A 20,819-nucleotide genomic window follows, 5' to 3' on the forward strand; every position below is an offset into this window, starting at 1 on the left:
TTGAAAGTCATGAAATTTTTTGAAAAACTTCAAACTTATGTTTAGTGAGATAGATCCAAGTGAACTTGCTAAAATCATCTATGAAACTTACATAGAATTTCTTCCTCCCTACTGTTTCAACAGCGGGTCCCCAAACATCAGAGAAGACAAGTTCTAAGGGATACTTCGATTCACTTATCGACTTTGGATAAGGTAGCTGGTGACTTTTGCCTTTTTGGCAAGCATCACATACAAACTCATTATTGAACAAATTATCACATGGGAGGTTATTGTTGCTTACAATCTTTCTAACGATAACTGAAGAAGGATGACCTAAACGCCGGTGCCACCTATCTGAAGACAGTTTGATGGCACTTAGCACTTGCTTCTTGGCGTTTCCCCCCACGTGTTTGACAGGATAGAGACCTCGTCTACCCCTGCCTCAAAGTAGGACCTTCCTCGTTCCCTGTTCCTTGACAAGAAAAAATCGAGGATGAATTTCAACGAAGGTATTGTTGTCGGTGGCAAGCCGACTAGCTGAATTAGGCTTTTATTGGCTTCTGGAACATGAAGGATTTTGTTTAAGTGGAGATCTCGGTCGGGAGTGTGAATAGCTGAATAACCAATGTGTTGGATAGCCATACCTGAACCGCTTGCAGTGTGGATCTGTTCGCCGCCGGTTTACCTGTCCCGCACCGTCAGCTTCTCCAGATCGCCGGTGATGTGGTCTGTTGCACCGCTATCCAGGTACCAGTTGGAGTCTACCCCGTACTATGGGGTCACCATGTTGGCAGACTTCTCTTCTTCTCCCTGGTACGACTCATCGTACCGCTTCCAGCACTTCCAGGCCGGGTGGCCTGGCTTGCCACAGATCTGGCACACCACCTTGGGGGCAGGAGCAGAGTTGTTGTAGTTGCCCCTGCCGCCTCCACCACGACCGTTTTGCCTGGTGTAGGGACGGCCGCAATCACCACCAGAGTTGCCGCCGCCTTGTCTGCCACGGCCGCGGTCACCACCGCCGCGACCACGCCCATGTGTCGCCACGTTCGCCGAGGACTGCAATCCTCCGTGGCGAAGGTTCATCCGTGTCTCGAAGCTAACAAGCTGTGAGTACAGCTCTGGCACGGTGACTGGCTCCACACGGGAGCACATGGCCGAAACCACCGGGTCTAAGTCTTCTTCAAGCCCGGCCAGGATGTGGGAGACGACATCTTCCTCGTCCACCCTTTTGCCTGTTGCGACAAGTTAGTCACAGAGGGTTCGGATCTTGCCGACGTAGTCGGTGATGGAGTTTTTTCCCTTCTAAAGATTGGCGAGGGCGATCCATACGTTCACGGTCGCGGCACGGGTCTGTGAGGACAGCATCCCCTGGACCGTGTTCCACAGCTCAGCCGAGGTGTGGCGGGTGGCGACCTGAATTGCCATCTCACGAGGCAGCGTTGTCAGAAGATATGAGAAAACTTGCTGATCTTGTGCATACCAGGTTTGGAACTCCGGGTTGGGGGTCTTCTTGGTTTTCCCGTCGGAATCCGTGATCTCCAGCTCCATGGGCGGCACCGGATGATTGACGTTTAGGTACTTCTGGATCTGAGCACCGCGGATGGCGGACAGCACCGTCGCCCGCCATAGTGCCTGGTTGCCCTCGGTGAGTTTCTCCGAGACGACGTGAGCGAATGAAGAGGATGGGAAGGTACTTGAAGATGTTGCCATGGATGAGCTCGAGAGAGGCTCTGATTACCATGTAAGAGGAATTGGTTTGCGTTAAGCGTATGCATCGTTGCAGGGACGCGTGCGTGTTTATATAGCACAAAGAATACATGATGCGGCGGCAGGTTGTTGGAGTCTTGACCCATCCTTCAAGCTATACAAGAGATAAGATCAAATCTTCCTAACAACCTGCTTTGGTTACAAGATACACACGCACACATTACACGCATACAATATCGTGACATATGTGTCACGTCTATACAAACTAACTAGCAAGCCTATCATTTAACACCGTGCAGCCTGTATTCCCCTCACCCTTTCCTCTCCGCTGTTGAACGCCACACCATAGCGGGACCGCAGGTAGCAGGTTGTACTGGAAGTGCAATCTGTGCTGAGAAAGCATGTGAAGCCAAGCCTAGGTCTCGATGGAGAGTAGCGTATGATAGGAATCTTGATCCTCTTGGTCTTCTTCCGTATGTGTCGGGCATAATTGCACCCAGTTAATATTCTCCCTCACCCGGACCGACCATGGTCAGTTCAGCGGCGTCCGGAAAGGCAATCGATTACCCTGAACGCGCACGTCGGTGGCCATGTGCGCTGAGGGCTTTCACGCTGGTCTGCATCGTCGTGCAAATCCGCAAATCAGTTGCATGCCAAAAAAAAATCCAGGAATTCCCCGCATATTCTCCAGCTGGCCAATAGGCACTTTCACAGTGAGCATTCAAGCGGAGGAGAGTGGAGAAGGAAGCCCCGGTGCCACAGCTACCATACAAAGCCCAAGCTATTATCTCATTGTGCTTCTGTTTGCTCAACTTTCTCAGACTTGATCTAGTGGCAGATGGCTATCCACACCGTGCTTCAGATGCTCCTGCTGCTTTCTTGCATCACCACCACCACCACTACCACCACGGCTACGGCTCCATTAGCAGCGCCAGCATCCGATTCTGGAGCTCCAATACACCAAAAGAGCATCAGGAAATTCCCATCTGCCAATTGTCCAAACAAATGCGGCGATAAGGATATCATGTTTCCCTTTGGCATAGGCCCCGGCTGCTCTCGGCAGACCAGCTTTGATCTCATCTGCGACAACACCACGTACCCTCCGAGGCTCTATCTCAGGGACCGCGCCATGGACGTGATTTTCATGGGCGACACCCGCGCTCCACTGGTTTCCATTGGCGGTAAGAGCTACAACTAGTACTTCTTCCGTTTTTTTTTCGAATGCAGCTAATGCACTTCTAGCGCCCTGATTTGATTGTTTAAACTCCCTCACAGTTCCGAAATGCTCTTCAATTACCCCCTCCATTTTATATTAGTTGTCGCTCAAATTGATGTATGTAGATATATTTATGTGTTTTTAATGATGAACAGTAGGTGATTTACCTAGTGCACAATTATCTTATTAAAGATAAAGAAAGTATTTTTTTTTACAATCAGTTAGCAGTAGATTACCTAAAAATCAGGATACGTGGTGTCCCAAGCCTGAATAAGAAACCCTTTTGCCAACAACTAGTGCCATGTCATCCTTGGAGATCTTTCTTCAGTCATAAAGACTAGGTGTTGCACACTCGAAGATGAAGTTGTTGGTCAAATGCTCCAGGTGGCTTGGCTTTGTTTCATCAATCGATGCAGAAAGTAGAGGTGTTAGAGTAACTCTAATGGGGCAACCCATTTCGTTCGCCGTCGATTGTTTAGTTTGGCGCGGACAGAAAAGTCGGCCTAACACGCCGATCCAAACGGACGCACGTTCGCTTTCGTTCGCCCGCCAACCCATTCCAGGCTCATTTTTGAGTCGGATTTGCATCGGCGCGGACACAAGACGGACACGCGTGCGCTCGTCCTCTCTCCTCCCCGGGCCCGCTGGTTGGTGGCACATTGGCCTCTCCACATCAAACATCACACCCTCGCCCGCCTGCTTCGTCGCTGACACCGCCGGCCATTTTTTCCGATAAAAAAGGATACATAGATAGTTCTAGCGTACACAGATAAAAGAAAAGACCAACTACTCGTCACTTTCCGACTCTGACTCGGTAATGTCCTCCTCTGACGTCTGAATATAGGCGTCAGCATGCTGCTCGTCTTCGAAGTCCTAACCTGACGTTTCTCGTAGCTTCAGTTTCAATTGAGCGGCCTGCTTCGGCGCACGCTTGTCCTCCCGATAGGCGGCTCGCTCCGTCCTCCTCGTGTCCCTTTCCGTCCTCCTTTGCTTGTAGAACTGGCGCTCGTCGAGGATATCTTGCGGGAAGCGTTCGCGCCACATCACCATGGCTTCCTCGTCCATCTCGGCGATGGTGAGGCGACGCTTCCACCACTGGTGGACACGACGATCCACATCGGTGAAAAGCCGCGGGAGAGGCGCGAGATCCTGCGCCCGCTGACTCGACACGTCGGAAAATTTCATATCCCGACGAGGCGTCAGGAGGCGCCACGCCGCCACGTCGTGCGCGCGGGCCGCCTCCTCTGCGGTGTCGAAGGTGCCGAAGATGAGACGTTTCTCGCCAAACCAGATCTCGGAGAAGAAGGCGTAGGAGCGGCGCTCGCGGACTCCGCGAAAATCCGAAGCGCCTAGGCGGCGCATCGACATGATGGTACAGAGGCAGCGAGGCTAGTGAGAGGGAGCGAGACGAGTGGGCGGCGGACAGAGTGTGGAGGGAGCGCCTTTTTATAACGAGCGCCGGCCGCGGCGCGCGCGCGAACTTTTCCCGCGCACTGAAGCGCCAAAACTAGGGCGACAGCATAGGCGCTGGCATGATCTAAAGCGCGCGCGGTCATGAAATGGGTCGGCTCATTGGGCGCACTGCCGACCCAAATTTAAAAAAAAGTGACCGGCGGACGAGCGACCGACCCAAACAGACAAAAACCGAACAAAAACGCCATCCGTTTGGATCAGTCCGTTGAAGTTGCTCTTAGAGCATCTACAACAGCGATTGCCTAATTTGGGAGTGGCAGGCGCGTCACGGACAGTGAACCGTCATCCCCCATTTCTCCCAATCCGTAACGTGGACCTTGGTCTTCAAATGTCAGCCCCTAAATACGTACAAATATATTCAACATGATGAACACTCCGTAAATCAACATGCAACATAAAAACATAGCATATATGTACATAGATAGCGGATTAAAGTTTTGCACAATTCGATCCAAAAGAACAGGTTCATCCATTTAACAAAAACAAGAAGCTGGATTAAGTAAATAAACAGAGAGGGCCGCCGGAGTTCATTACTTCCTCGCCGCTTCCTTTTGGGGTCTCCGGTCCGGAGTGGTGGTTGTCCACAACATAGGCATCGGCAGTGGGCGGAGCATCGACGTCGTCAGATGTGGTCCCACTGTCGGAGGACGAGGAGGAGATGAGCCCGGCCAAACAACGGGCGCCACGGGCCTGCTCCCTCGTGAGCCGGGCGGCTTTCATGGCGTCCTTCTGCCTGGCAAGCCACTCAGACTCCTTAAGCCCAATGAGGAGCATCACCGCATTTTTGCGATGCCAGCGGCGGGCGTCCATCTCTGCCGAGGTGTAGGAGCGGCTGATGACGTCGTGGAGAATCTCGTTGTCGTCGTTGGCAAGCAGAAACAGCTCTGGCATGGATCTGTATGACCTACAGCCAGATCCGCTGGAGGCGGGCTACGTCTCACTCTGCCTTGTGTGGACATAGGCGAGCGACTCAGACTCTGATAGCCATGACTGCAGGCTCGGCGGTGCGGGCACGAGCACCCATCATTGCCCAGGAGGAGTAGGGGTTGGAGTTGTCAGGCGCCGTAGGTCACCCTGCCGTCTGACCAGCTGAGGAAGGCCCGGACCACGTCGTGCGGCCGTGGGCTAGTGGAGAGCTATTGTTGCCCCTCTGGGCCATCGCGGACACCGCGGATGAGGAGCTCCTGCCCTTGTCCATCCTTGAACGGTGAAGGGAAATTGGGAGCTCGAGCTCCTCCTTGTCCGGCATGGACGAGCTGAAGTCTTCCTTGACGAGCTTCGCCCAGTCGATGGAGTCAGATTCGTCACCGTATCCGTTGTGGACCATGGTGGAATGGAAGGGAGAGGAAAGGAAGGGAGAGTGAGGTCTGACTAGGGTTTGGTCCGGGTAGGGTATTTGTGGGGACAGGGGTAGGGACGGCGTCAGCCAGCATGGGCTGGTCCGACGTGGCAGTGATCTCCAGGCACATCCGGTCCGCCACATATTCGCATCGGATACGGGCTTGATATGATGTTGTCGGTCAGCCCCTAACGTTTGGACTGGCTATGCACTATCCGGTTAGGTGGCAATTTGTTGTTAGGTAGTGACTAGGCAGGCCGCATGGACGTTGGTGATGATATGGGGCTCCGGTGGTTGTACATGCTCTTAGCCTCCTTTTTGAGAAAAAAAAAGGGTCCAAGTAGCTAAAATGATGATCCCCATTTCCACACAAAAAAGTTACAAGCAAACTTTTTTTCGAAAAGGGGGGCTCCCCGGCCTCTGCATCAGAGTGATGCATACGGCCATCTTATTAACTAAATAAGCAAAAGGTCAACAAGGTTCCAAAGTCTCGAACTGAAAAAGAAAAAGGCAGCTCACACAGAGCCTAAAATGCTAGATACACAAACTAGCCAGGAAAAGACGCCACAACCGGCTGGCTAAAAATAGATAGATAAACTAATTGCCTATCCTATTACATGACCGCCATCCAAACCGGTTGAAGATATCCCGAGCTACCATCTCCCAACGGATAGATCCAGTAACCAAATGCTCCCTGGCCTCCATCGGAGTGAGTAGCGACCACGAACGGATCAATGCTGTAGCTCGAAAAATAACCTGCAAAAAATGAATCCGTAATGTTCTGTTAAAAACCAAATCATTTCTACAACTCCAGATAGTCCACAACAAAGCGCAAACTCCAACCCGAATATGTCTCGCTAAGTCAGGCTCAATCCCATTAAGCCATGTCCCAAATAATGCGTTAACAGAATTTGGTGGATTGATATTAAAAGCAATGTGGACCGTCTGCCAAAATACTTTGGCCAACGGGCAATCAAAAAAGAGGTGCTTGATAGTCTCATCCCGATCACAGAAACTACACCTAGTAGGTCCTGTCCAATTACGCTTTATCAAATTGTCCTTGGTTAAAATAACTTGTTTATGGACAAACCACATAAACACTTTTATTTTCAAAGGAACTTTGACAGCCCAAACATGCTTAGAGGTAGGAATGGAGTTCGAATTAATAACATCAATATACATTGATTTAACAGTGAATACTCCAGACTTAGACAATTTTCAGCATAATTCATCGGGTTGTTGAGATAGTTGGACCTCCATCAGTCTCCTGACTAAACGGAGCCATTCTTTCCAACGATTGCCCGCTAGCGTCCGTCGGAACTGAATATTAAGGGGGATAGATTGAAATACTGAGGCGACGAACACTTCACGTCGTTGAACAATACGGTACAAAGACGAATATTGGATGGCCAAAGGTGTCTCGCCGAGCCAAGTATCCTCCCAGAAACGTGTACTAGAGCCGTTTCCAATAACAAACGTCATCCTATTAAAGAAAGATTGTTTGACTTTTATCAAGCCTTTCCAGAAAGGTGAATCAGTCGGCCTGATTGTAACCTGTGACAAAGTTTTTGTCTGGAGGTACTTGGCACAAAGGATTTGAGCCCACATGGCATCATTCTCCGTTGAGAGCTTCCACAGCCACTTGCTAAGAAGGCATCTATTCTTAACTTGTAGATTCTCAATACCGAGACCCCCTTGGTCTTTCGGTCTACAGATGATATCCCATTTAGCAAGCCGATATTTTCGTTTAAGCTCATCACCCTGCCAAAAGAAACGCGATCGATAGAAGTCCAGTCTTTTCCTAACACCAACTGGGACCTCAAAGAACGATAGGAGAAACATAGGCATGCTCGTGAGCACCGAATTAATCAGGATTAATCGGCCTCCGTATGACATTAGCTTACCCTTCCAACAGCTCAGTTTCTTCTCAAATCGGTCCTCGATGCACTTCCACTCTTTGTTTGTCAGCCTACGATGGTGGATTGGAATCCCCAGGTAAGAGAAGGGTAACTCTCCCAACTCGCACCCAAACAATTGCCTATAAACCTTCTGTTCGTCTTTGGCTCTACCAAAACAGAACAGCTCGCTCTTATGAAAGTTAATCTTTAACCCGGTCAATTGTTCAAATAGGCATAACACAAACTTCATATTTCTCGCCTTGGCCAAGTCATGCTCCATAAAGATAATTGTATTATCAGCGTACTAAAGGATGGATACACCACCATCAACGAGATGAGGTACTAATCCACCTACTTGACCATTTTCCTTAGCCCTTCCTATCAAAATTGCTAACATATCCACCACAATGTTAAACAGGATAGGGGACATCGGATCTCCTTGTCTTAGGCCTTTATGTGTCTGGAAGTAATGACCTATGTCATCATTAATTTTAATTCCCACACTACCTTTTTGCGTAAATGATTCAACCTGTCGGCGCCAGGCTTCATCAAAACCTTTCATACGCAATGACTGTTGGAGGAATGGTCATTTGATCTTATCGTACGCTTTCTCGAAATCCATCTTAAAAATTACTCCATCTAATTTTTTGGAATGGATTTCATGGAGCGTTTCATGCAGGACGACCACCCCTTCAAGGATATTTATGTCCGGCATGAAAGCAGTTTGGGACTGTTGCACCACAGAATGCGCAATCTGTGTGAGCCTATTAGTCCCTACCTTGGTGAAAATTTTGAAACTAACATTGAGGAGGCATATCGGCCTGAATTGCTCAATTCTCACAGCATCCGTTTTCTTAGGAAGCAGTGTGATAGTTCCAAAATTCAAGTGAAATAACTGAAGCTGTCCAGAGAACAGATCATGGAACATAGGTAGCAAATCCCCCTTAATAATGTGCCAGCACTTTTTATAGAACTCGGCCGGGAATCCATCCGGTCCGGAAGCCTTATTGTTTTTCATCTGTGTAATAGCATCAAACACCTCCTTCTCTGAGAACGGGGCAACCAGAATATCATTTTCGACGGCCGATAGTTACAAGCAAACTTAGTTTAAGTCTTTAAGTCTTAACAAACTGTCTTTGAAGATTACCTGGCACGCAAAAATAAGACCAGCAGGATTTCATAAAATGAACATTTTAAAGTTTCACTGGTACGGCGTTTTGTTTAGAGCAAAGATGCTCATCACTCACACTTAGAAATCACGTACTTGGTACAGCATACTCTTCGGGAGAGGATTTGTGGTGAAGTCGTAGGTGCGGGGGCACCGAGCCCGTGTGTGCTTTTCTGTTGACTTTCTATTTTCAATCTTCTATATCTTTTGAATGAAGAGTTTAAATTAAGTTTTGTTTTCATATTTGTGTTTTCCGTGATTAGGGCTTTCGAATAAAATATATTTAGTTTTTAAAAATTCAAAAGATATGTTTCAACTTTTAAAAACTTAGTACGAGCGACCGACAAAATCACAACTTCAGTACCGGTGCCCGACAAAAAATTCCCCTTATATAGTTTTAATCCTGGAACTTGATACGAGCGACTGAGGAAATCGTCAGTTTCAGATGCAAAATTGAAGTTTAAAATAATAAAACTTAAAACTTATTGCGTCCTCATGCAGGGTCCAACTACTTTGCGGATTGCGAGGCAAATCAGACATCCGGGCAGGGCTGGGTAGGTGCGTGCTCCCGCACCTGCGTGCCCTTGCGAATTTGCGTGTACTCCACTTCAAAATCAGAATAATTAGTTTGTCCCGTACAAGCTTGCTCACCGATTTTGAGTAATTTGTGTTTTTGTCTTTTCTTTCCATTGATAGGTGTATTAATCGACTTCTCAATTGCCATCTCAACGAGTCAGGGTGCTGAAGTGTACAATGCATCACTAAAGACCCCCTCCAGCAATTTCGTTTTCGCTCTCTCTAACCTGTGGATCACCGTGTGCAATTTCTACATCTACTTGATTGGAAACTCAAACATAAGTCCGGAAATCCCGTTTTGCACTTCCTGTGACCCGGACGAGTTAGACCCCGATATGGTTTACGGGAAGAAATGCAACCACAGACCACCCTTCGAAGCCCATATGGTTGCCAATCCCGTGCAGCTCAAGTTTGTCCCTGTCAAGGAGGCCCACCAGCAGGTGCAGCGCCAAATTGCGAGTGTGGTAGCTACGCTATATTGGAATATAAATGACCAACATACATGTGCCGCCGCTTCGGCAGATGAGACCATTTTTGCCTGCGTGAGCAGCCACAGCTCGTGCGTAGACACCCCGTACATGCCTGGTTATTCATGCTGTTGTGATGTTGGGTACACGGGCAACCCGTATGTACTCGGTGGCTGCTCGAGTGATCACGGTAACAATCGATTCACTTATATAAATCTACAAGTTTTCATCTAATCTTTCCTTGATTTCTTGAGTATCTCACCACTTACAATCATTTTAGTTTGCACATTTTTTAAAATTTAATAGGATACAATCCGTCAGCTCGAAGAAATGTGACATGCACTCGGTCTTGTGGTAAAATCAAGGTTCCCTTTCCGTTTGGACTAGAAGATGGCTGTTCCGCAAGGACCGGATTTCAACTCTACTGCAACACATCAGCTTTCATGCTGCTAGATTCAATGACAGGATATATCACAAACATTAATATTACTGAGGGGTACATGGACATCGAAGGTACCTCTCATGATCAGTCAAACTATGGACCATTGTACATTGCTGACAGAGACTCAAGGAGACTGCGATGGGTAGTCGCAAATCTAACTTGCCAAGAGGCACATCAACATATCTCCACATATGCATGTGTTAGCCCTAATAGCGAATGCTTATATGTCAACTCGACAACAATGGGTTATAGCTGTAAATGCAATGATGGCTATGCAGGAAATCCCTATGTTACTGGACCCGATGGTTGTAAATGCAATGATGACACTATAAAAATGAAGTGTGCTCCATCGAGAAAGCAGACTATTCTATCAGGTGAATTTCGTACTCAATTAATTTTGAACACAGCAAAACATGAAGCTGATGTTGAGGTGCGCTGCCATTCGCTGCAGGTATTGCTATTGGGCTTGGTATTGGCTTGGGCCTTCTACTTCTTGGCTTAAGTGCAATGTTCATCCTCCGTAGATGGAGAAGAGGCGTCCAAAAGAGACTGAGAATGAAGTATTTTACAAAGAACCACGGCCTCCTTCTAGAACAGCTAATATCATCGAGTGAAGATGCAAGTGAAAAGACAAAGATTTTCTCTCTGGAAGAGTTAGAGCGGGCAACAAATAACTTCGATCACACACGGATCCTTGGCCGAGGAGGCCATGGCATGGTGTACAAAGGCATCTTATCTGACCAGCGTGTAGTGGCTATTAAGAAATCTAATGTCATTGAGCAAGGTGAGATTGACCAATTCATCAATGAGGTCGCCATCCTTTCACAGATCAACCACAGAAACATCGTAAAGCTTCATGGCTGTTGCCTTGAAAGTGAGGTCCCACTACTAGTGTATGATTTTGTTCCTAATGGTTCCTTGTTTGAAATCCTTTATTCTGATCCAAGCAACAATTTTTCTTTGTCCTGGGATGTCTGCCTAAGAATTGCTGCACAAGCTTCAGGAGCTCTCTATTATCTCCATTCTGCAGCTTCCATATCAGTCTTCCACCGTGATGTCAAGTCTTCTAATATACTCCTAGATGCAAACTACACTGCAAAAGTTGCTGACTTTGGTGCATCAAGATTGGTGCATATAGACCAGACTCATGTTACAACACATGTACAAGGCACATTTGGGTACTTGGATCCGGAGTATTTTCGCACTGGGCATCTAACTGAAAAGAGCGATGTGTACAGCTTCGGTGTCATGCTTTTAGAGCTACTTCTCAGAAGGAAGCCTGTTTTTACTGGTGAGTCAGGCTTAGCCCAGAGTTTATCTTGTTACTTTCTTGCGGAGATGCAGAAGAGGCCTATAAGAGAGATAGTCGCTGCTCAAGTTCGTGAAGAAGCAACCGAGGAAGAAATTTTCAGTGTTGCCTCTCTCGCAGAGAAGTGCCTACGTATCCAAGGTGAAGAAAGGCCTACGATGAAGGAAGTAGAGATGTCTTTGCAGGTTCTGCATAAGAAACATTCGATGTCATCCCATGTCACTCGAGAAAATGGTAGAGCTGAAGCTGATGTTTCATCTCACTCAGCTAACGGAGTTGATCCAGTCACCGCAAACAACCAAAGATGTTATAGCTTGGAGCGAGAGTTCATATCATCTGCCAGCTTACCACGCTAAGTGTGTTCTTCAATGTTTTGCTGCTCATCCATTCCACTTATGTTTTCTGAGAGTGAGAGTGTCATAGTATAAGCTCTGTTTTTTCCTTAGCTGAATAAGGGGTCGGCCATGCAGCGTGCCAATGTTGACACCTTGGCGGATTCTATTTGATATTTAGTTAGCTCGCCCTGGATAAATCATGGGATGGCACGAGGTCACGCAGTCATGGTGGAATAAGTGCGTTTATAACTAAAGAAGAAAGTTGCAACTGTTTTATGTAGCGCCAAAACTCTGTTCTTTGGTTCAGTATGTAGTCAAATTTTATTGTCTCTCTTTAAGAAGATTAGTTTTTCAATTTCCCCTGAACTTTCTGTTATATGTACTTGTTTTCTACATCCACATGTTTGATTAACTTCACTAAGTTTTTGAGCGAATTTACATGACCATATAGTAGAAGACATGATTAATGCCATGCAGCTTAAACTTGTAAATATAAGCATCTTTTGAAAAAGGTGAATATAAGCATATCACTGATAGTTGATAGATGAATTCTGCTAGGATTGCAGTGTTCTGTAAAAGGGGAGATAATCAAAACTGCCCGAACGAGTCAGTATAACGTTAAAGCGACCCGGCAATGGTCTAAACTTAGTAGGTATGCGCTTTCCCATGTGTTTCCTTCCTGTTATAACAACATTTTTCTTTGATGGGTCTGATGTAGCCATTACGAACTCCTTAAAAAATTAAGATCACTAGCTAGGCAGCTTCCACGCGGCAATGCTCCATTCTTGTCAATGCCCTATCACGGGTAGCAGCAACCACGATTTGATATTTTCTCTGAATACCACCATGTGAACTGCCATTGGTGACATTGGCCATCATTTGAGATTAGCCTAGCAAAACGACTTATGTTTAGGTACGGAGGAAGTAGAACCTTCACCAACGAGAAACTGTGGCGCTACGCACGACAAAAAGTTGTGTGGCCTGAATGTGAGGAAGCAACCAGTCAGTCAAGCAGAGAAAGCAGGGCCTGACAGATTATATACGTAGACAAGATCCTAGAAGAGTTAAAAGAGATAGCTATAGAACAGGTGTTAAGAGCCTTCGATGATGAACCACAGTGTTTCATAGCATAATGCAGAGCAAGGTTCGCCTGTTTTAAGAGCCTACCTATCTAAAAGTTGAGTCATCTATTTTGAAACAGAGGGAGTAACAGTTGAGGTAAGAGAACTTCAAATTAACCCTCGAGAACTTAGAATCCTATCCTTTCATTACGAGAGTTTAGCTGTCAGTGTATTCTGAACTAACGTACCATGTTATACTGTACACGCATCTGTAACCCTACTCAAACAGCAGGTGAAAGACAAGGAGCAATGTTTTGACTAACAGCAGTTAAAACTCCAGTAGCTAGAACAATTTAACTGCAAATTTTGAAATTTTGATTTGTCAGGCGACCTTCTCTCAAAAGAGAGGAGGCCACCCTTTATAAAAATTAGAGTATGCTGCACATGTGTGGCGTGCACACGGTATTCTTTAGTAAAAGGCGAAAGAATAGTTCGCTTTGTGCCCACCACGCAGCTGCTTGAGTTTGAAACGAAGACGGTGCCGGCCTATATGTAGCGGGATGGCAGGGGAGCTCCTCCTTCGCGAGCGATGTGGGACTATTCCAACTTCTGTCAGACCCGGGGAGTGCTGCCATGCCAGGTTTTCTCACATGGGCCTCAAGCATCGCTAAAGCCAGTTGGGCTGGACTTCAGGCTTTGCACCATTCTCTTCCTTTCCACTCCAGAACGCTCAAAGAAAAAAACAATCTACCATACACAAAATACTGGATTAGTAAAGCGATCTTGCTCTTAAAAAACAGCTAAATCTGCCACGCAAAATGATCTAACATGCAAGATCCCCTCAAAAAGGTTATTGAACATACTTGAGAAATTTTGTGAACACTTGTCCCTTTTCATAACTGAACTTTGTGGGGAAAAAAGGACAAGCGATAACGGCGTTAGGCTATTTGACAAAGAAACCACATTTGCCAGACCCGTAATAACCCTTTTATTTCTTTTATAAAAAAATGCCTACTAACCAAACAATGCCCAAAAGAACTTTAAGCATAAAACTGATAACATTCTCATTTCACTTGTCAAAAAAAATCACTGGAAGAAAAAGGTAAGTTAAGGTTCTCATTTCACTTGCAAAGAATTGCAGAAACGAGCAGAAATGTTCGCGGCAGATGAGAACATTAGTACAGCACACGGGAGATCAGTTATAAACTGTTGAAAGCTGAGCCCACCGGTTCGATTCCGCACAACAAAACGTCCTTTTTTTTAATCTAAAAACAACATTCTGAAAATGAACATGTGATGAAAACTTTCCGTTCTCCCATATTGTACAGTCTACGCCTTTCAAGCTACATCGTAAACTCTGCGTAAGCAGAAAATTGGCGAGGGCAAAACTGGCAGGCGATACAGCAGCCAACATCTATCTATCATCCCGGTGCCGGCTCTCCCTGTGCCTGCTGACCTCGCGGTGTCCGGCGTCTTCCCTTCTATGTCTATCAGCATCAGGGCTCCGTGCCCTGCGGTCACGCTCGTCTCTCCTGTGACGATCGCCCTTCCCACGGTCATCATCGTCCCGGTGGCGCCGGTCACCGTCAGGCTTATCATCCCTGTCGTATCGACCAGCTCCTGATCTCCGTTTGTAGTCTTCTTCACCGCCATCCATGTTTCTGCTCCTGCTATGTTGCTTGCTGTAGTCGCGGTCGTCGTGCCTACCAGAGCCTCGACCACCAGATCTGTCATGACTGTGGTGGTCTTCTGGCCTCCGACCTCCTCGGCTCACAACACCCTCTTTGCTTTGCCGGCCTCCTTTCTCGTCGGTCTGACTTCTCTCCCTGCTGCTGTTCCTATCGCGGTCGCCACGAGGCGGTAGCTGCGATCTCTGGTCATCTACTTTTTGAACCTTTCTTCGGTCAGTATTCCGATGAGCAGTATCATCCTCGAAGACGAAATCATAACTGCAACATGAGAGTAGATTGTCAGAGCACGTAACAACGCTGTAAAAGCTAAAAGCAATTGTCTAAGAAAAGAGATGAAGAGTGACCTTCGACGGTTATTCCCGCCTCGCTGAGTGTTATCATCTTTCAGAACATAATTTGGGGCTTTAGGTTTCTGCTCACCATCCTGGTCACAATCTCGGGCTATGTGATCTGGAGCACCACACTTGAAGCAACCATCTGCAATAAGAAATAACAGGGTCACATATTATTCATTTGAGAGTTTCTACATGGTGAACAAGAAATAATAAAGATGACGGGCATAATATCAGAATTGTAGATACACGTTGTAAAGCCCAAGGAGAACTTGCCACACATTTCTGATATGAACAAGTGGCAGAAAAACGTGCGGCTACTTGTTCATATCTCCAATCGTCTAACAAAATTTTAGGATACTTGCCAATCCAATAGATATTATTGGTCACTGATAACATTTTCCAGGCACTTCTCTGGGTACCCTCAGCATGCTCCAAAAGTTTTTTATAACAAATTTAACAAGAGCCATTTAACATAGTATGAATGATGCCATATTTGGTTGTAAAGGAACTCCTATATCCTTGACTATGTTCCACCTATGTGATTTCACAAAGGAATAAGAATTAGGTTTGCAGTAGAGTTCAATTTCACAAGTTTTCTTAAACAAATTCACATTTCCCTTCGGATGTTGTAGGACACATAATCGGTTCTCATCTAATGCTGTTGTGTGATAGTACCAATACCCAACTAATCATCAGAGCTTCGTTTTACTCATAAAGAGAATCCACATTTCATGACAATAAAATAATATCATGAAGAAAAATTCCGCAGTCAGGAGCTATACCTTTATTTCCATTTCGTTTACTTTGTCTGAACTGACCCCACAATTTTGAAACACTTTGGCTAAAATCAACATGGATCCTCCGATCATCAATCAGGCAATTATCCATCTGCAAGCACATCATTGAATAAGTAGTGTTTCCTAGATAGTGCTACCGTAGGAAATTACCAATAATCAATGAAATTGTAGGGTATAGGTAAACATTGTAAGACGACACTGAATTGTCGAAGCACCAACAATTTTGTGACTTTCATCAATGAAGAGTAATTGGCATAGTACACTAGTGCACAAACTCTTATAAGTAACTAAATGCAAATTAGTGGACAATTATGATAGAAGGAGCTGTGAGTATAATTACAGGAATACAGGTTCGATGCTAACCTTGAAATATGCACGTTCGCATGCCTCCTTTGCCTCGAATTCTGACAAAAGATCATCAAGAGAAACTGTTAGGAATGTGCATCTAGGATGATTAATACAGGTGGAACAAGTGTCGTCAAAGTTGAGTAGTTGACAATTGTGCCATCTAGAACCTTCTCTGCATCTAAGATTTTCATTTATTATTTAAAATAAAAGTAATCACACTGAAGTTGCACAAGTAGCTAATATCATTTATGTTTATTATTTCCTGTTTTCTTCAACGAGCATCCAGTTGTTGGGCATCAAGCAACCACAAAGTTGCTTGTTAACGAATTTTGTTCTGAACCTTGATTCACAACAATATAACTACCTTGCTGAAGATAGCCAGATGGAATGGCTGTAGGAAGATAGGTAGACAAAGGTTGGAGTGGGAGAAAGTAGAATTCTTCATACTGGGTTGATTACGAAATAGCATCTTTATTTATATAGTGCATGGGTAGCCATTAGGTACGCCCTACCATGATGTGAAGTCCAAACATGTTAGACTCCTACATAATCATATACATCCTTAATACAGTAGTGTTCCCTCATAGACTAGCAGTCTTCCTCTGTTGGCATCCCTCATGGTGCTAATCCCCAAGACATTTTTGTCCATTAACCAGTTAGTTGGCGAACTACACTCTACAATTCTATCCATAACTAGTAACATCAAACATGCATAAATCTCCCTTTGTTTGGACTCCCTGCTGCTGCTAATCGACAACACATTCATTTACCAGTTTGTTGGCAAACTACATGATGCGATTGTATCCATGGCTAGTAACATTTGAAACTTAAACGTGCATACCCCATCGACCATATTGTAGGCCTAAATGGCCAGACCTATGCAACTGTTCGATTGACAAACTGGAACCAAGATTCCCTACATAAATAAAACATTGCTATTTCTACAGGATTACTTCCTCGCGGTATATCACGGTAGTATAAAAGTTTAGAGGGGCCAAGCATACCAATGAAAGCATAGCATAAACTATCCCCAGTCTTGAAGTCACGAATTATTTCAGCTCTGCAACCAAGTATGTTAAGTTAAGGACAGCATAAACGAGGAGATGCATGTGTTAGTTGAGATTAAGAAAGACACTCACGACGTCACACTTCCAAAACGCGAGAAGATTGTATATAAATCTTCATCCTGCAAAATTATTTTAGTAGCCAACTTACTTATCCAGAAACATTGTTAAAAAGCAATGGGCAAAAAGTAACAAGTTCAGTTAGGATGTCCAAATAATTAGCAACGTAACCATGACAGTGTCAGAATAAAATTTACACGTAGAGGCAGCTGCGAATGTACTTAATGTCAAGCTGTGTGCAAAGCAGGATGATAACATAAATATGAGAAAGATGTAAAGGAGCAGAAAACTATGCAAACAGTTAGAAACTAATACTAACCTGTGTCACTGGGTTGAGTTTGCAAACAAATAAAACATTATCTGGTGGTTTGACCTCAGCATCTGGAATGTCTCCAACCTGAATAAAACAGGTGTTTCATCAGTCATAAACACGACATGGTAACTAGGAGTACTAACAAGTAAGGTGTTGGTTTTGATATGGCACCAGGACTTACGCTCTCAAGGATCACTGCATTAGCATGTGCTTCTTTAGAGCGGATCAGCTCCTCAAGCTGACCAGGATCCACTGTTTCATCTAGAGGGACCCAGCTATCCTCTAGGCGCTCTTCTGCAACCTGTGTATTTGCACACCAAGAAGGCAAAATATGGCATTGATAAACCAACTTTCATATGGTGAAGGATGTTACTGAGACAGGTGCATTCGTACTCGAAATCTTACTGAAATAAACACAAATGGCATAACTCAAGTACTCGACTTACCTCATCACGTGGCTTTCCCAATGGAGAATTCTCAGGAATAAGTTCAGCAAGCTGAGGAGGATCATCAAAAGGATCATCCAAGATATATGTATGTTTAATCCTATCAATTAAAATTTTAGCAAACGCTCAGCAGGCAGAAAGAATGAAAGCAAATTAATGCTGGAAAAGAAAAAGAGGTCTGTTGGTGTGTGCCAAAATGTATCCCATGGAAACCAAGCCAAATTTTGCAGATCGAATTGGCAGCTCAGGTTTGGGCCACACTTGGCTCCAAAATGAAAAGCAGGATAGATAGATAGAACATAACCTAAAATTTTAGAATCAAACCACATAGCACATAATTCTTATTAAGCAGCCAGAGTTTCAGAAGAATGGCAAACTTTTGGCTCTCCGGGGCACCAAATCAAACTTCCACGTTCTTTGGCAGATACTACTCCCTCCATTCCAAAATAGATGACTCAACTTTGTACTAACTTTGTACTAAAGTTAGTATAAAGTCGAGTCATCTATTTTGGAACGGAGGGAGTATGTCCTAACTATGCGATTTACCAAAGTTGTGAAACTACCTTATGTCCTTAAACGGTCTTCCTTTATCATCAACGTATGCTTCATTTATCTTTGTCAGTGTGTCAAGACCTTCAGCAACTGTCCCAAAGACCTGCAATTGACAGAACAAAGCGATGAACTCACTGAAGAAATTATCAACCTCTCACCAGCCAGAAAAAAACAGTGAACAAGGTTCTACTAACCGTGTGCTTGTCGTCAAGGTAGTCGACATCATCCCGCAAGGTGATGTAGAACTAAAAAAATCAAACATAGATATTAAGAAGTTAAAAACAGGCAGATGTATGTCCTCAAAAATTAAAGATCAGTAGCGATGTAATATTGTACCTGTGAGGCATTGCAATTCTCACCAGCACTTGCCATAGCAATAGTGCCAGTTTTTGAGTGTCTTAATTCTGGACGGATCTCATCATTAAAAAATCGAGCTTGATCACCATAAAGGTACCTGGAGAAAGAAGATTCAGCTTTCGGACATATCTTTGGCAGTAGTAGCCAGACTAAATTCAAGTAAATATCGAACACAAAAGACCAAATTGTATGGTTCAGAGCACGCGCACGCGCGCGCACGCGCACACACACACACACACACACACACACACACACGTGCGCGCACACAAAAACATAAGTTGGGGGAAACACATATTGAGAGTTCGGTAAAACAATGCTCACTTGTACACGGAATCACCACCACTGCCAGTTCCAGTCGGGTCTCCAGATTGTGCCAAGAAATCCTTCTCCACCTTGTGGAACAGACACCCATTGTAATACTTCATTCTGTGTAAGTCAAAGCATAATGTCAAAGAATGAGTACCCTGATTACTAATAATCGACTCACTGCATCAGCTCCTGCCGTCCATTATGTGTGGTAAGAACAGCAGACACATCTGTAATCACTGTAATTTGGAATCCTAAATCTACAGCAGAGTGGAAACAAGCCACTAGAAACAAACAAAGTGCTACATCACAATAAGGCGCTCAAGGCCCGTAGCACAATCTCGATTCAGTTCTGAAGATGTCATAGATAATTATGAATGAAACATAACAGCACCAGGCATCAGATAGCAATCCTCTAATGCACCCTAAGATGGCGACTAGAGCTCCGCTTGCTTGAAATGAGGTAAAATTAGACGCCAATCCGCTTATCCCCAATGCAGCTGACCTTCATATAAGATGTTCACAGTATCACTAAGCAACCAGAAACAGCACGAGCACCGGAGGAGGATTCGCAGAACTACGGGAACACGCGAGTCGCACCTACAGCTACAGGCAATCTCGAATCAATCCAGGCGCCGCACAACACTAAATTACAGCCAAACTGGTAGCAAACTTGCCCGCTTAATCAGAGACGAAATCAATCAAAAGCCGGCCGTGTGGCGCATACAGACCGAACGAAACCGCACAGAGAACGAGCCCTATGTACGGCTGCTTACTTGCAGAGCTTGAGGAAGTTCTTGGTGGTGAGGGGGCACAGGTCGGTGTGGAGATCCAGCTCGATGTCGCCCACGCTCGTGACCATCAGGACCGACATCTTGGCCCCTCGCCGGCGGCAAGCGAACGGCGGCGGCGGGTGCGGTGCGGGAGGGGGGCCGAGGAGGCGGCGGGACTTTGGTGGCGCTGGGGATTGGAGAGGGGATTCGGGCGCCGGCGGAGCGCCGCCGAGGAGGGCACGCCGTGACAATCCCAACCCTAACTTTCTGGAAACAACCCCCGCCGATGAGGGCTTGGGATGGAGAGGCAGAAACCCGAGAGGGTTTTCTGGAAAAGTACGTCACTGGGAGAACTGGAAGGGAATCCAGTAGATCGAAGCCGTCCGTGAAAGATCGGACGGCTGGGATTTTTTTTGCTTTGGAAACATGACGGTTGGGAATTCAGAGAGCAAGTTCTTTTTTTTTGCGGGGCGAGCAAGTTCTTCATGCTTTGGGTACACAAGTGTCATGGCCGCTTAACAAAAATTTCATCGATATTTAGAGAGAACTAGAAGAACAAGGATAGGGCTAGTAGAGTTTTCTTTTGTCTCGAATCGTAAAAAGGGTTGAGTTAGCTCGGTTGTTGAGAGCGTCCATGTTCGATTCAAATTATTTGGTAGTCAATCCAAATTTTGCTTCGAGATCCAGTTTATTTCCAATTTTTTGAGCTTTAGTTTTTCAGTTTGATGGTGATTTATTTTTTAAACGAACACAAGAAGTGCCCGGTTTTAAACAAATAAAGCCAATAATGACCAAAATACATACATA

At 45.4% G+C, this 20,819-nt stretch overlaps 3 protein-coding genes and 1 non-coding gene across 4 annotated transcripts; 1 reads left to right on the forward strand and 3 right to left on the reverse strand.

The window, feature by feature from the left end:
* Positions 1-3,775: 3,775 nt before the first annotated feature.
* On the reverse strand, positions 3,776-4,270 carry LOC147961238 (uncharacterized). Its single transcript, XM_087533727.1, has one exon. It carries the CDS (start codon positions 4,268-4,270, stop codon positions 3,776-3,778), a length of 495 nt encoding a protein of 164 aa, XP_087389853.1.
* Positions 4,271-9,479: 5,209 nt separating this feature from the next.
* Positions 9,480-12,184, forward strand: LOC125519284 (wall-associated receptor kinase 3-like). The gene is made up of 3 exons (XM_087538119.1): positions 9,480-10,013; positions 10,130-10,639; positions 10,717-12,184. Exons 1-3 carry the CDS (start codon positions 9,692-9,694, stop codon positions 11,928-11,930), a joined length of 2,046 nt encoding a protein of 681 aa, XP_087394245.1. The 5' UTR covers positions 9,480-9,691; the 3' UTR covers positions 11,931-12,184.
* A 1,185-nt stretch (positions 12,185-13,369) lies between these two features.
* LOC125526075 (U5 spliceosomal RNA) lies at positions 13,370-13,486 on the reverse strand. The gene has a single exon (XR_007291541.1). It is a non-coding gene; the product is annotated as a U5 spliceosomal RNA (small nuclear RNA).
* Positions 13,487-14,060: 574 nt separating this feature from the next.
* On the reverse strand, positions 14,061-20,325 carry LOC125520313 (peptidyl-prolyl cis-trans isomerase CYP59). Its single transcript, XM_048685208.2, has 14 exons — positions 20,016-20,325; positions 19,255-19,359; positions 18,913-19,030; positions 18,771-18,821; positions 18,588-18,679; positions 18,025-18,124; positions 17,760-17,879; positions 17,585-17,662; positions 17,281-17,327; positions 17,146-17,201; positions 16,157-16,197; positions 15,779-15,884; positions 15,006-15,138; positions 14,061-14,919 (listed from the first exon to the last, which is right to left on the reverse strand). The coding sequence occupies exons 1-14, from the start codon at positions 20,111-20,113 to the stop codon at positions 14,385-14,387; spliced, it is 1,680 nt and encodes a 559-aa protein (XP_048541165.2). The 5' UTR covers positions 20,114-20,325; the 3' UTR covers positions 14,061-14,384.
* Between the last annotated feature and the right edge of the window lie 494 nt (positions 20,326-20,819).

Source organism: Triticum urartu, chromosome 7A (genome assembly GCF_056163025.1).
Source record: "Triticum urartu cultivar PI428250 chromosome 7A, HENAU_Tu73, whole genome shotgun sequence".
NCBI lineage: Eukaryota > Viridiplantae > Streptophyta > Magnoliopsida > Poales > Poaceae > Triticum > Triticum urartu.

What these genes read in the sequence shown, in the direction of transcription:
- LOC147961238 (XM_087533727.1), bottom strand. Translation starts at nt 4,270, where the DNA reads ATGTCGATGCGCCGCCTAGGCGCTTCGGATTTTCGCGGAGTCCGCGAG.
- LOC125519284 (XM_087538119.1), top strand. Translation starts at nt 9,692, where the DNA reads ATGGTTTACGGGAAGAAATGCAACCACAGACCACCCTTCGAAGCCCAT. An exon ending in TGGCTGCTCGAGTGATCACG is followed by an intron (nt 10,014 to 10,129) that starts GTAACAATCGAT and finishes AAAATTTAATAG; the next exon opens with GATACAATCCGTCAGCTCGA. An exon ending in AAAGCAGACTATTCTATCAG is followed by an intron (nt 10,640 to 10,716) that starts GTGAATTTCGTA and finishes CATTCGCTGCAG; the next exon opens with GTATTGCTATTGGGCTTGGT.
- LOC125520313 (XM_048685208.2), bottom strand. Translation starts at nt 20,113, where the DNA reads ATGTCGGTCCTGATGGTCACGAGCGTGGGCGACATCGAGCTGGATCTC. An exon ending in TGGGAAAGCCACGTGATGAG is followed by an intron (nt 17,880 to 18,024) that starts GTAAGTCGAGTA and finishes GCAAATACACAG; the next exon opens with GTTGCAGAAGAGCGCCTAGA. An exon ending in ATGCAGTGATCCTTGAGAGC is followed by an intron (nt 17,663 to 17,759) that starts GTAAGTCCTGGT and finishes TGTTTTATTCAG; the next exon opens with GTTGGAGACATTCCAGATGC.